This window comes from Melanotaenia boesemani, chromosome 8, assembly GCF_017639745.1.
Source record: "Melanotaenia boesemani isolate fMelBoe1 chromosome 8, fMelBoe1.pri, whole genome shotgun sequence".
In the NCBI taxonomy this organism is placed as follows: Eukaryota; Metazoa; Chordata; class Actinopteri; order Atheriniformes; family Melanotaeniidae; genus Melanotaenia; species Melanotaenia boesemani.
The window spans coordinates 5,661,317-5,676,748 of record NC_055689.1 but is presented as its reverse complement, the minus strand read 5'-3'; the positions used below and the strand labels follow the sequence as shown (position 1 = coordinate 5,676,748).

Below are 15,432 nucleotides of genomic sequence, written 5' to 3'. Positions count from 1 at the left end.
TCCGTTTGTTGAATTTCTTTAAGTCTCGGATGCTGCTGCCCCAGCAGATGCTTCAAAGCTGATTTTTACTTTCCACAGACTTAAAAATTTGTAGCATTTCTGTGCAGACAATGATCTTTGCTTCCTCAAGTAGTCTGTTCTTTCTTGTAGATGCTTCTGTGTTGCAGTTCCAGTCCAGTCTGTTGTCCAGCTGCACTCTGTTTTCCTCCACCTCTTCAAGGTTGGAAACAGTATTGTTTACTCCTCTTCCTCCTGAAGTCATTTTTAATTTTGTTTGTGGCATAGTGGTATGGAGTGATGAGTGATATTGCCAAGAAATGGAGATGGAAGATTAAAGTCATTAATGCTTTATTTAAAATAGTGGGACTCGAAAGAACAACGCCACGTCAGGTGTTAGGCCCCAGAAACTAGTAGGACGCAGACTCGCTCCTGTTGAATCGGCAGAGACATGGGGTGCAAATTAAATATTTAATACAAAAGAATCTGTCTAAACTTGCAATCATACATTAAAACTCTATTCCAGCTAAAAACAATGGCAAAAGCTAAGTAGCTAAAAAATAAGACTAGCTGATGCCACAAGTGGAGGGCAGCCTACAGGGGGACGTGCCCAGGTGTGCCACCACTCAGCTCGTGAACTCAACTAACCTCACAGCCTCACCGCAAACTTAAAATGTGGAGCCCTCGTGTACCAAATACACCAAACCATGTACAAAGTGGGGATCCCCAACCACGAGTGCCTAGCCCATCCACCTTATGGCTCCCAGCAGTTTAAAAAAAGGAAAGCTCAAGTTAAAACCACAACAATAAAAAAATCCAACTTAGATCAACTTATACAGAAAAAGAAAAAACTAAATATAAACTAAACAATTCTAGCTAACAAACAAATGAAACAAGCAAAACCAAATAACCAATACAAAACAAAGCAGCACAAAACAGCAGCAGGTAACTTGCAAGTAAAAAGCAACAAATTAGTGCAAATCCCAAAAGGTTGCTTTTATAAATGTTGCCTGCCATCCTACTCACCACCCTTAGAGGCAAAAGCAGACGACAAGCCGGGGACTCAAAAGGCAGCCACCACCACCAACAGCAATTACAGGGAGCAGAGGGAGAAAAGAGGTCAACAGGTGCCTTATATGCTGCTGCTCTAATTAAGGGGAGGAGCCTGTTCTTGAGCTACATGTGCTCACCACTACATGTTCAAGATGACGTAATTGTTTTAATCCTGGTTTCTCCCAATCAGAAGCCAGGGGTGGACAGCACAGTTCAGTCCCTGCTTCGTTTATGCTCCCATGTTGGCAAAAAACTAGCTGGGACCCCGCGCCTGCTATAAAGTGTTAACGGACTTCAGACTTTCCAAACCAGTTCAGCACTCATGTGGTCAAGCCAGACAGCGATATTTAGAAAAATCCGCACTTGTTGGTGCTGAATATCTGTATGATTTTCCAAATTGCTGGTTAAAAAACTCCAGCATCTAACTGATAGAGATATTGCTATCGAATTTACCTTGACAATTGCAACTACCCAGTCCATCTTCTGTCACACTTCTCGGGGGCAGCATTAAAAGCATTCAAGTCATTAGAGGCTTATAAATATTTCATGGCAGGATGGGTATCAGACCCTCAGCTGTGGAACATAATATGTCCTCTTCATGTCATTTTATAATCAGAAATAATATGGAATCTTTTGTTTTGACCAGTAATTATATATTTTTGATAACATTTTTGGGACACTAAATTCTGACACCCTAGTAGGAATTTGTAAGTCTGTTTGGCTGAAGGTATATTTCTTACTTATTATAGATGTAATTTGTTGATATTCTAAGAATTTGACACTACTGATCGCATATTGTGATGTGAGTGTCTTAAATAATATAAAGTTTATAGATCTTGTGTTATTTGTTCTAATTGTTTTATTCCCTTATTTTTCCACTGAGTAAAGTTTATTATTTTTTATCCTGATGTAGATCTTTTATTATCTCCACTTTATGTGCTCTGATAAATTCATCTTAGCTGAAGCAGTAGCTAATCACATAGATTTACCAGAGATCCAACAACGTATATTAATGATAAATAAGGGTCTACTTTTAAAAGTAAAGAGGAAAATTATAAAATGATTATAATAAGCAAACTTTGGTGGCAATAAAAAACAAAATAAAAACAGTTAACTAGTCTGGAGTCACTGTACAACAAACACATCCTGAAGAAGGTGGTGAGGATTTGCTTGATCAGCATTTGTCTTGTATTTTATTGGCTGGAGGACGTTTGACAGACTGTTCATTCAGCAACATAAGAAAGAGGAAAAAATATCCAAGAGCAGAAGTTTTGACAGCAGAGAGAATGTGTGTGAGGGAAAGAGACCAGTGCAGGAGACTTGAACCTGCAACACTAAACTTGAGAAAAGGAGCAGAGTTTTAAAAGGAAGAATGATATATTTGAAAGCAAGAAGGGAGTTTTTGAGTGTAAGAGTAGATTTAGAGAGAGAGCAATATATTTGACTGTGAAAACAATAAATCTTGCTCTCAAATCAAACATTTATGCTCTTGATTAAAGATAATACCCCCATAGTAATTCATTTAAAATTCAAAGTAAAAATTGTATGTATGATGTAATAAATTACATATACACATAGCAGTCTTTTTTTATTACCACATATGAAGTGGCTCTTTGTGAGTTGGTGATTTTAAACAGGCCTGGTAAACATGGTACATTGGAGTCACAGACTGGTACAGCCCAGCCATTTCAAAGTTTTTATTTATTTATTTACTTACTAGAGTTACGACTGTTTTAAATGAATGATGGGAACCGATTCACAGCTGTGAGCCGTTCATTTTATATACAAATTTTTGACACTGCTTTCACGAAAACGAATCAAATCAAACTTTCTTTATAAAGCGCTTTTCATGCCATAGGCAACACGAAGTTCTTTACATGATTAAAAACATAAGAATAAAAACACTCAATGAAATCTTTCACACAGTCACACACACACACTTATACACACACACCAAGCCCCCCCCCCCATCCCCCACACCACCCCACCCCTCTTCCAGCTAAAAATGACTGAATGAATTAAAAAAAATGAATAAATAAGTAAATAAGAAGTAGTACAGTTGAGTAAAATAAAAATAAAATAAATAACATTTGTGACATCATAGAAGTCTGATGTCGAACACGTTCCATTCATGTGAAGCATCTATGGGCAGAGAGTATTGTTTGGAAACAAATACTGTGAGTTCTATCTAAAACATTTACTAGAATTTGCACTGACTACTCAGGTTTATCCTTTTTTATCTATATTTTTTCTATAATTTTTTAATCTTGTATAGTATAGGTACATATGTGAATTGTTTGTCATTCTTATATATTGTGAAATTTTGTAAGATATTGTGAGTCTTTTGAATGGCTCTTTGAAAGGAACGGCTCCTCAAGATCCGGCTCCCTTCAAAGAGCCATAAATCCAATCTCTATTACTTACTTACTTATTTATTTATTTATTTAAAATCCAAAATTTTCCGAAGGACATTTCTCATGGTTGAAAAATTTGGTGTCAAAGTACAAAGTTCACAAGTTTAATTTCCTGTGACAAAAAATTAACTTTTCAACATCAGATTTTTGTTTAGTTGCCACGTTGGGCAGATTATTTGACATACAGGTAAATTAAAAGGTCTAGATTCTGGCCCCTGTTATAACATTATCGTTTTTGAGAACATACAAAAACAGTGTTTAGTTTTATGTACTTATACTTAACTGTAGGAGAGGTTACAATTATTCTATACTAGACTTTTTTATATAAAGAATTAAAGTATTTCCAATAAAATTGTTTTAAATCAATTTGTCAGTACGGTGAAAACGTGAATATTTTATGCAGGTGATAATAAATACGGAGCATCACAAGCTAATACAAAAGTTATCTTTTTCCACAAATAATTCGTTTTTTATTCAATAGAAACGCCAGTTTGAGCTGTTTTGGTTTCATTCACTCGCCATAGTCTCGCTGACACGTGACCACAAAGGTTATAAATAGAAGTTCCGAATTCACTTGTTTCTTTGACTTGGGGAAGAGCGTCGAGAAACATGGCGTCGACCAGCCGGTGCGTAGCTAATTTGACTAACTGTAAAACCTCCGTTTTCTTTCAGAATGAGATTAAGAAAGTTGTGTGGTGGGAAAATACAATTCGCCGTGTTTGCTTAGATGATAGCATTAAGTTGGTGTCATTAACAGTACGCCCTTATCTGTACCGTGAGGTAGTGGATCTATTGTGCTTGTTGACAGCTAGTTAGCTAGCTAGCAGGGTGACGTTAGATGCTACCAGAAGTCACTGTTGTGTTACCGCTGCAGATCGTTCTAAAGCGATTTGTTGGTGCTCAGTACTTTCTGTTGATGGATGGTTATTTATTTCCCATTGTAGACTAGGTTATGTCCCCGCTTTTCTATCTATTCTGCGTGAAAATAAATGGTTTTTGAAATACGGAGGGAAAAAAGAGCTTCACTGTGAGCAGTTGTCTGCCTCGAATAGACCTTGAACATTTTGTATATTTACGTGACGTGGCCACCTTAATTTTCAGTTTTGCTTGTAACTACTTGAATAGATTTTAGGTTCAGTTTAGCAGTTAAATACATAAATCTAGGACTATATATATATATATATATATATATATATTTCACTGGGAAGCAGAATCGATTATGTATTGCTACTTTTCCAGGTGATCTGTATTGCAGTTATTTCAAACACTAGTTACGATATGGACATTTCAATCTGCTTGCTAGTTCTCAGAGTTATGGACCTTTGATTAGATTTACATCTTGATATCCACAGCATATGTTGACACTGCCCAAGTCAGTTCAATCAGTTTTGGTGGATTTATCAAAGCAAGGGCAAGAAAGGGAGCTGGTTTGTGTAATTATTCTCAGATTTGTTTATCATAAAAAAATAATAATAATAATTTAGGAATGCCTGCAAATAGTGTAAGATATGTTATGTGTTACTTGAGTATTTACAGGTCTATTTAAGTTTATTTTCACAAATTAATATAAACTTATCCTGCCTTGTGGATAAAATTAATCTGCAGTGAATGTTCTGTCTGTTGAGTTCCTCATTATTTTTATTTCTTTTTTGTAACCCTCCTCATCTTTTGTACCTGTTTAAAATCATTATTCCCCCTTTACATTTAGTCTGTTTCATCATCTTGTTGTTTTCTTGTGCAGCAGAGAAGGCCTGACTCTGCCCAGAGTTCAGTGTCCCAACCACCCTGATGCCATACTGGTGGAGGATTACAGAGCGGGGGACATGATATGTCCTGAATGTGGCCTTGTTGTAGGTGAGTACAGATAATGAAACTTTGCTTTTGTGAAATTTATTCATTGTTTGGTCTCCTGTATTTTTTTTTTATCTTGGTTTTGCTCAGCTGAGCTCTGTCATGGCATTGGTTTTGATTCTGGAAGACATTTCTAGAAACACCCACACAAGGAAAAGTTGTGACACATTTCTGTGGCTACGTAAATGCTATTCTTGAATTGCAAATTTAGCAGAACCACATATTAGACTTTACAAGTATATCACAAAACCCTCCTGTTGCATCTTTAATGTACAAAAACAGTTGATTATATCTATATAAGGTAATATCTGTGAAACAGCAGATTGTGTAAACAAGTTAAATGCTTATTTCAAAAAGCTTGAAGTTAGTGTTGTTTTGGTGGCAAGAGCATTTTTATTGTTCTTACTACATAATCACAACTTCTTTGTTCTATGAAACTGTTTCAGACTGAAAAGATATTTTGTCTTAATTACTGTTCAGACTGGAGATTATCTCCTCCACCTAAAGGTTTTCAGCTGGGATGCTCTCTTGTTTGTTACTCAGTGCAAGAGTTGATGTCGTGACTCGGTCAACAAACCTTCAGTCATCTCTGTTACATGACAGTCTAGTGATAAATAGATCTTAGTGCTGAACAAATGTTCTGAATTTCTGATGATGATGATACTTCCTTTTTTGTGCTGGCGTGTTTTGTTGTACACACACATCATGTGTGCAAGTCTCCCAGTTCAGTCCTTCTGAACCTGTTTGTTTATTGTCAGCCCCTTTAGCCATATTTTCAGAATAAAAAACTAAAAAGACCCAAAGTAAATGAAGAATTTCACCACAATAATAATGTTCATATGGATGTTCTTGGTGTTTAGGTACATCTAGGGACTTCAGACAATGTATTCCCAATGTGACCAATGTTGAATCTGTCTGTAAAATGTAATAAAACAGAAGTGAAATGTGAAGTTTCTATCCTGACCTGGTTTTCCCCCTATCCTACAGTATAACACCAACACCAGCAACAAAATCATTTCTAAACATTACATTTGGACTAAAAGACATTTTCATTCTTGTTTTATGAAGATTAGGGTCTAAACTTTGAGCAACAGTTGACAAGAAACATTGTTATGTTTCATTTATTAATTTCTTTTTTAATACTAGGTGATTATCTCAGTACCTTCTACAGCTCTTATGTGGACCAGTCAGGCAGTTCTTGTATCTGTGTGAGTGGAGTTCAAATCCCAGCTTAAAAATTGTGAAAATAAAGTAATAAAGGAACTGTGTGAGATTATCTATAAATATATATATATATGTATATAATATATTAGGTGGATGTATGTATATGTATGTATGTATGGCATCTCAAGGTACAGGTGTAGGAAAAAGTCTTTGAATGCGATGCAGATGGAAAGCTGAACGAAGCTCCAGGGAACAGAGTTCTTCACTAATGAGGCACCGAGCCAGTCAGGTGGGAGGCGAGAGACACCATCTGATGCAAGCTCAGCCTCTTGCTTCCACCGCTTCAGCTGACCTCTGAGGAGATAAATGTCTCTTTGCTCCTTTATTTTAAACTAACGAACAGCAAATAGGACAGAAGAAGACTGGATTAAAATATCAACTTTAATCCTCAGGCCTGGTACATGCTTACAGTAACACAGGGTCACAATAACTGGAAAGAATGGCATTAAAACAGTTTTCCCTGCAGTTCAACACCTTTTTCATTACCTTTGTATAACCCTACTTTAATGCCCAGAGATGCATTTAGATCACATTTTAGTAGTAAAGGTTTAAAAAGACAGTGGATGAGCCCATGAAAGGGAAAACACAAGACAGTAGCTACAGTATCTGAGACTTCAACCCCTGAAGGTGTGTTCTCATGAGGCGGTGGGTTTGAATATTGCACCATCCTCTGGTTAATTATTCCAGAGGGATGCAGCATTTTGTAGCACACGTGAAAATAATCAAATTATTTTTGTTTTAGAAATTACCATATAGTAAAGCTTAGATGTGTTTTCTGTGAAATAACTGAACAGAAATCCTGTGATTGTGCTGCACTGAAACAGAATTGCACATTACAGCAGTGAATGGACCAATACCAACTTCCCACACTGAATATTTAACCAGTCTTGTGTCATTGGTAGTTTACATCAAACTTTTCTCTCCTCAGGTGACCGTGTGATTGATGTGGGCTCAGAGTGGAGGACGTTTTCCAACGAGAAAGCTCTCAAAGATCCATCCAGGGTTGGAGATGCTCAGAACCCACTGCTTAACGGAGGAGACCTCACCACCATGATTAGCAAGGTGAGGAATGATTTTTCCTTTTTCTGAAATAGTTGTAGCCATCAGAGATGTTGATATCTGTCTGTTAGTAATGGGAATGTTAGGACTGCTCGATTATGGGAAAAATGATAGTCACGATTATTTTGATTGAAATTGAGATCTCGATTGTTTAACACGATTAGAGAAAGAGAAGCAGAAATTGGGGGGGTTGCAGCCAGCCAGTGTAACATTTGAAGCGTTGTCTGTGTTAATACAGACTAGTTTCGTTCCTCCAGGTCCCAGTACCAAACCACCAGCTATGTTCTCCCGGTGTGATCTGGGAAAAAATGAGTCTGCAGACATTTAGTTTTCACGTTGAAATATTCGTCATATATGGCTCTTTAGTGCGGCTTGACCCACAGGTGCGTAGCGGTGGCGAAACATTGGACTGTAACCACGTCCTTCACAAGACCCCCACCACACTCATCATACAGGCCAGGGAGAGACACTGGAGACGAGATGGCAGGGATACTGTTTGTCTAAAGTATTGATGAGCTTCTTAAATCCCGGATTTTTCACTGTGCTAATCGAGCACTGGTCTTTGTCAAAAAAAAAGAAAAAACAATTCTGTTTGTTTAAAATGTTTGTTATCGCTGTATGTTTCTGGGAGCTGGTGGATTATTTAGTCACGACTCAAAAAAATTGAACATTTTTCTATTTTACTGTGTCGCGTTGCAAACCCCCGTGTGCACATCTACGTGAACAAGCGCCACATTTCACATGCACAAATATCGCTGTTGCTTTGCTGGAGGAGGCAGTGATTTTTGCCTCATTGTTCAAGTTCCATAGAAAATGATGGAGAAGGGGCGACGTCTGAGCGATGCAAGTGGCACTTGATTTGCAACTGAAAACAGCACAAGAGTAAACTGAGAAGGAGCAAATAATAGGATCATTTCATTTTTATGATTGTTGAAAACGCAGATCATAGTTGAGATTAAAATTCGATAAATCTCCCAGCCTTACGGAGCGTTGTCAGAAAATATCATTTGTAAATATTTCCTTCATAGGGAACAGGTGCAGCCAGTTTTGATGAGTTTGGCAATTCCAAGTATCAGAACCGGCGGACCATGAGCAGCTCTGACCGGGCCATGCTGAATGCTTTCAAAGAGATCAGCACCATGGCTGATCGCATCAACCTGCCGAGGAACATCATAGTAAGTAGAAAATGTAAATCTTTAGAAGAATTTCCTGGAACTGACATGGCCGATCAGAGCAGTCACGCTTAAAGCCTGGAGCAGTTACTGGCTTCGAAGGATCATATGACGCGCACACACACACACGCACGCACGCTCACCAGTCTATGATCTGGGGAGGTCAGCCTATGTCAGCTGACAGTTCTTTTAAACCTCACCTGGTTTGAACATGACTCCAGCACAACCAGTTTCTGATGACTAGTGGCCTGGATTAGAGGTTTATCCAGGTAACTTCAGGTTCAGCTCTTTGTTGTTTTTGTCTGTTTTTGGTTTCATGAAACTGACTTACTACCAGCCTTTGTCACCATGGCAACCCAGGTGAAAGCACCACATCATGAACAGCCAGTTCTCTTAGAAAACTGAAAAATATGACATCAGATCGAACGGTGAGACAGACGTAGGGGTCTGAGCCTGCTTTAGTCATCAAATACTTTTGATTTAGTCTGAAAAAGGTCACCAGTCTCATGTTTTGTATCGTTTTAGCATAACTTCACTATATGATCTGATAATTAATTTTTTACTTTAACTCTTAAAACTCCGCTAGATCATCTGCGCCCCTGAGCGCTATCACTTACATTCTGAAAAGTTATACACTCAGGAACCATAGTGTGTAGCTCTGTGGGGTAAATTGTGATGGATAACTTACCCTTTAGGCGATCTACAGAAGTTTTCCAGGTATTTATATCCCCAAGGTTTACAATCCAGCCACAACATGTTGTAATGTAGTGTTTATTCAGAGACTATCTGGTAAATCCACAGTGAGTGATCCATGATAACAGCATTATTTATCACATATTCTTTATAAGAAAAGATCACTGTCACTACTATGTTGCTAAGAAACCTCTATTTTGACAGAAATTATGGTCAAGTCACTTCCTTTCAAACTTTCCAACAGTTGGATTAAATTGACAGTAATGTCCAATCAGGAGCAGTCAAAGATGATCAGAAAGTTCTAGGTTTCAGAAGTATTCAGGCCTGCTGTGAGTTGTCTGTAAGCTGTGTCTCTGCTTTGGTTGGTTCTGTATTTATTAATGGATCAGTGTGAATTAAAATGCGATTAGAATTAAACTGAAACAGATGTCAACCATAAATACAGGCAGATGATGAACCAAGTTAAAAATTCTGTGTAGGCAGAGTCTGCTGATAGTTTTTTTTTTTAGGTGTTTGTAAACGTGGTTTTAAAGATGTGACAGACTGAACTTCCGCTGCTGTGACTGAGCCTTTTGTTGGGAACATGTTAGACCAGGTTTGGGTCGACCTACAGTCTGGGAGGAACTGGTTGGCATGACACGGTGGATCAGATTGTTTTCCTTGACCAAGCTTCAGTAAACGCCTCTGCTGAAACATCTGAGATTTTGATTTGAGGGTTATCCACTAATTATTAGTTGTTTTTTTTTCTCTACAGGACAGAACAAACAACTTATTCAAGCAGGTTTATGAACAGAAGAGCCTGAAGGGCCGAGCCAATGACGCCATCGCATCAGCCTGCCTCTACATCGCCTGCAGACAAGAGGGTGTACCCAGAACCTTTAAAGGTCTAAATAAAAGTTTGAGTTCTTCTTTAAGTTTTATAGAAGTTAAAGGGAAATTCTGTTACTGACTCTCAAACTCCACCCACTGCATTCTGCACAGTGGGTGGAGTTTGAGCTTATTTCCTTTCATTCATTTTTCCCTAATTGGAGTTAAAAGTTCAGATTTGCCTCTGAATGCAACGAGAGGGTCTATTTTCTTACCCAGTTTGATTTCCGAGATCATAATAGATGCTGATCCAAAAACCAAACTAAAAATGGACTTAAAGGGGCAATAAGCAGGTATTCCTAGTTTTATATATATATTTAAAATTTTATTTTCTTTATTAATCCTAAGCTGGGAAATTCTTTCTCTGCATTTAACCCATCCTAGTTGCTAGGAGCATTGGGCTGCCAGATTCCAGGGCCCGGGGAGCAGTTGGGGGTTGAGGGCCTTGCTCAGGGGCCCACAGTTGTTTTTACCTCAGTTACCAGCCCAGGGACTTGAATCCAGGTTCTCCAGACCCAAGCCCTGGGTTGATCTCCAGTCCGTGTTTACTAGCCGGTCTGGCTCCATGTTCGTGTACGTTCATGTGAATCGCCGCCTCCTCTCTCCTCTTGGAGCCCTCTGTTCTCCCTCCCTATAAAAGGCTGGAGCTAGCAATGGCAGCTCATATTTTCAAAGCAAAATGGCCAAGTAGGAATGAAAGGTTCACGGGTGTGGGGGAAGGGGTAGAGGAAGGTGTGGCTCATGACACATTTTGTTTGGGTTTACAGGCAGTGCACAACAGCAACCCTTGAGGTGAAATGATTTAGCTTTTTGCCCTTTTTAATCAGTCTATCTCATTCCTGAGCTTTTCTTCTCCTGCAGAGATCTGTGCTGTTTCCAGGATTTCAAAAAAAGAGATTGGTAGGTGCTTCAAGCTGATCCTGAAGGCACTGGAGACCAGCGTGGACCTCATCACCACAGGAGACTTCATGTCCCGCTTCTGCTCCAACCTCGGTTTGCCCAAACAGGTGCAAATGGCAGCCACCTTCATTGCCAGGAAAGCTGTGGAGCTGGACTTGGTTCCTGGCAGGAGTCCCATCTCGGTGGCGGCAGCAGCCATCTACATGGCGTCCCAGGCCTCTGCAGAGAAGAAGACCCAGAAAGGTGAGTCTTGATGGTGTATTCAGATGCTAACAGATACTATACAAACTGGATTTATTTATTTGACCTATAAATGTCAGCTGTATTATACAAAAAATGGACTATTTTAAAAAAGGCTGCTGCAAACAACAAACTATGTTAACATAGTTTAAACATTCAGTTTCAGCTCTGCGTGGTGCAGCGTTCACCGACAAAACTTCACATCCAGATTGAAGAAGCAGAACAATCACTTCTCTGCCTCTGGATTGTAAAACATGGTGGTCCTCCTCAGAGCAGAAAGATTTAGTTTTTTAGCTTCCGATTCATAATTTATTAGAAACTTTATTTTACTAATTGAGAGAAAAAGTGTAAAAGGAATGTTAGGTGATAGAATACAGAAATAAATCATTTTGAGTAGAACGATAATGGAAAAGGAAAATAATACAGAAATAAATAGAGGGGTAAAAAAAGGAAAAAAGACAAAAAAACACCATTGAAATAAATAAATACAACTAAAAATTAAGTGGCTTTTATAAATTACAGTTTATTTTTAATTTAGGCAGTTTTGGTCTTCCATATAAAAGAGTAGATGGAAAATATCTGAATTGCTGCAGATGGTTGTTGTAGGTAAAAACATGGAGGAGGTGCAGGTTCAGCTGTTAACAGCTGATGAATGAAAAGTTGTTCAAAAGATTAAGAAGTGCTGCCCTACGTGTCTCTAGAAAAAATTAAAAAGCTGCCTCAGTTTTTGGTGAAACTACAAACGCACGTCGTCAGAAACCAAGAGCAGCCTCTTTCAGACTCACCCCGAGTGTTTGAGCTGCAGCTGGAGGCTGCTCTGAAGAAGCTCCTGGGGACAAATATCAGTCCACGTCCACACTGACATGTATTTAAAAGAAAATAAAAAAAGGAAAAAAAGAAGAGGGATATTTATGGTACTAAGCTCAACTGGTTCATATATGCAGACTACAGCTAGACGATGCAGCTGGTGCATGTTCGAATCCCGGCCTGGAGCCCTTCACTGCAGCTCGCCCCCCCTGTCTTTTACCCCCTTTCCTGTCCAGCAGCTGCCCAATAAAGTCCAGTAGAGCCACTGAATTAGAAAATAAACAGGATATGTTCTGGATTAAATTTCATACATCTACCACATGATTAGACACATCTCTGGAAAACGGAATTCAACAGGAAAAACGGAAGAATTAGTTTTATTTTCTCTGTGTTTCCAGCAACGTGTTTAATCCTGTGGCAGATGTATGAAATTTCAACAGCTCCACAGGAAATATCTTTTTCTTAAAGATATTATTTTAGCTCTCTAGCCCTTTATTACTCAGTAGCTGGACAGGAAAGGGGGGAGATCTGCAGCAAAGAGCTCCAGGATGGGATTCAAACCTGCGGCAGCTGCATGGCGGAGCTTGTAGTCTGACTACGAACCAGCCGAAAACATCCAGGGTTTGTTTTTTAATTTTGCTTTTAAATACACGTTGATGTCTCATATCAGTCATTTTATTGACAACAAATGATATTTTTTCCACAGAGCTTGTTCAGAACAGCCTGCAGCTCCTCTGATGGAGGCTGCTCTGGCTTCCTGCCGCCGTTCCTCCTCGTTTGTCAGCCGGTATATTCTCACTTTGATGCTTCGTCTGTTTTTCTACACCCGCGTAGCAGTTAACGTCTTCATTTTTTGGCCAGCTTCTGTGCTTCTGCTGAATTTCTGGATGAGACTTGATCTCCATCAGGTCAGGTTACGTAACACAGACGGGAGGCGGCGGAGGTCAAAATTCAATGATTTTCCATGTTTTACAAGTGATAGCTTTCCTTTTAAAATTCCACAATTCCCTTTGTGTTTTCCACTTTGCGGACATTTACTAACCTGGTGAGTCGCTGCAAAATGTGGGAAACCTGTAGAGGTCCTTAAAATGGCTCTAACACACTCAGGAGCACTGGATTCAAGGAAACCGGTTCATGTCTGAAAGGAGCTCAAATGCAGCAACACTGACATTTAAATGTTCAGACAACAGATGGAGCTTCTGCTTTCATTTAAAAGCCCAACTTAGTAAACTGTTTGCCTCAGAAATGACAGAGAAGCAGCTGTCACCCTAAATTTAGCCCAGAGACCCGATTTCAGCAGGAATGTTGTTACAAGATCCAGTTCCAGATGGTTAAATGGAAAACCATCTGGATCTGAAAAGAATCCAGGTTCTCCCACAATGGGAACCGATTGGACAATTAAAAGCTTGCACATATTTAACATGTTTTACACCAGTCTGAAGAAAAACTCAACCAGACACTGGACTGATGACAGGACTTTAACACCTGGGGCACAGAGGAAACTTTAGCCCACCAGCGGGTCAGGACAGGTCGGTCTTTCGTTCCCACAAGCAAAAACTGGAAAGGTGTCAGAGTATCTGTTCCAACCTGTCCTAATATTTTGGTACCTGTTCACTGAGGTACCAATCAAGCTTGACTATTTAGTTCATTCATTGGTCGAAACAGTCGGTTCATGCGCGACTCAACAGTAAGATCAATTCAGGAACAGCTCCATGTTTACATATACGGTGGATTGTTTAAAGCCACGTGTCAAGCACACAGAACACAATCTGCTGGATGTCCACTATTCTCCTCCTTTGTTTCTGTGTCACGTTCTTCTTCGCTATAACTCAAAAACGTTGTCACACTACTAAGATGTCGCGCTCCTGCGTAGCTGACACATCTATTGCTATCGACCTACCGGGTAAGGGTTCGGTTGGCTGTGGAAATGCAACAGAGATCAGGATTGACCAAACCAAACCATCTCGTACAGACCCGGACCTGCTGGTGGAAAGGGGTCTATTTACAGCTTTCATTTATCACAAAATTCACTGTAAAACATATTTGACAGACAATACAATCAGTGATGAAACACTTTAATGTAACACATATGCAACACTTGCTGAGTTATGTAACACCTATGTCCACCTTTGGCATGTTTGTACTTTTCATTTGTGATTATTGTGTTAATATAGTGATTATTTTGGCTGTCAACTTTTTTTTTTTAGTAAATTTTTAAAAATTCTTTATATTTTTCTCTGATTTCTCAGACCTTTGTACTCCGTTTATACATTTTAAACCCCTGGGTGATCATAAATGTCCACGCACAAAAAATAGTCATAAAATCATCAAGCATAAATCACTCAACTTCCGATCTAGTCAAAACTTTCCAAATATTAAATAATTTTATTCCAGTTTAATTGTTTAAATAATAAAAAAACACTTAAAATTCATAAAAAAAATGAGAACATTTTAAATTATTTTTAAGGAAAAAATCCTAATTATTCAGCCTTTAAATGACTGAATAGTTTAATTCATAGAAATTATGCTTTGATTCAATAGCAGTTTTTATGGGCGGCCATTTTTGGCCACCAGACGGTGGTAAATTTGAGGACACAAGGGTTAAGACTGAGCAGTATCTGTATGTTGAACATAAAAACATCACCCACTGTTCACATTCTCACCTAGCTTTGTCTCCCGTCCTGCAGAAATCGGAGACATCGCCGGCGTCGCAGACGTCACCATCAGACAGTCGTACCGACTCATCTACCCACGCGCAGCAGAACTTTTCCCTCCAGACTTCAAGTTTGACACACCTGTTGATAAACTGCCCCAACTGTGAAGAAGACTGCCAAAGACTCGGAGCCGAAGTTTGTTTTTTTTCTTTCCATATATAAAAATAATTTGTTTTTGGATTTGAAAGATTTCTCTTGTCCCGCCTGAGACGAGCTGACAGGAATAAAGCGGACACACATTCCAGACCGAACTCCAGTATTTCATGAGTGTATATACTGTACCGTGTATATATGTCCAAGTGTAACTGATGCTTGACATTTTAGGCTGGTTTCATACTGTATACATAACTTTGTTTTGTAGGAAAAGATTGGTTTTTCTTTGAGTTGTTCAAAATAATTTAAAATAAAAAGATTTCATTAAATCGGCTAATGGTGTGATAA

General features: G+C 38.9%; 1 protein-coding gene across 2 annotated transcripts; it reads left to right on the top strand.

The window, feature by feature from the left end:
• The first annotated feature begins 4,025 nt into the window (after window positions 1-4,025).
• On the top strand, window positions 4,026-15,413 carry gtf2b (general transcription factor IIB). 2 transcript variants are annotated; one of them, XM_041992047.1, is made up of 7 exons: window positions 4,026-4,090; window positions 5,209-5,318; window positions 7,468-7,601; window positions 8,627-8,773; window positions 10,218-10,347; window positions 11,192-11,473; window positions 14,965-15,413. In XM_041992047.1, the coding sequence occupies exons 1-7, from the start codon at window positions 4,074-4,076 to the stop codon at window positions 15,096-15,098; spliced, it is 954 nt and encodes a 317-aa protein (XP_041847981.1). In that variant the 5' UTR covers window positions 4,026-4,073; the 3' UTR covers window positions 15,099-15,413. The 2 variants fall into 2 exon arrangements, with proteins under 2 accessions (XP_041847981.1, XP_041847980.1); XM_041992046.1 differs by having other exon boundaries at window positions 4,051-4,090; window positions 5,206-5,318.
• The last annotated feature ends 19 nt before the right edge of the window (window positions 15,414-15,432 follow it).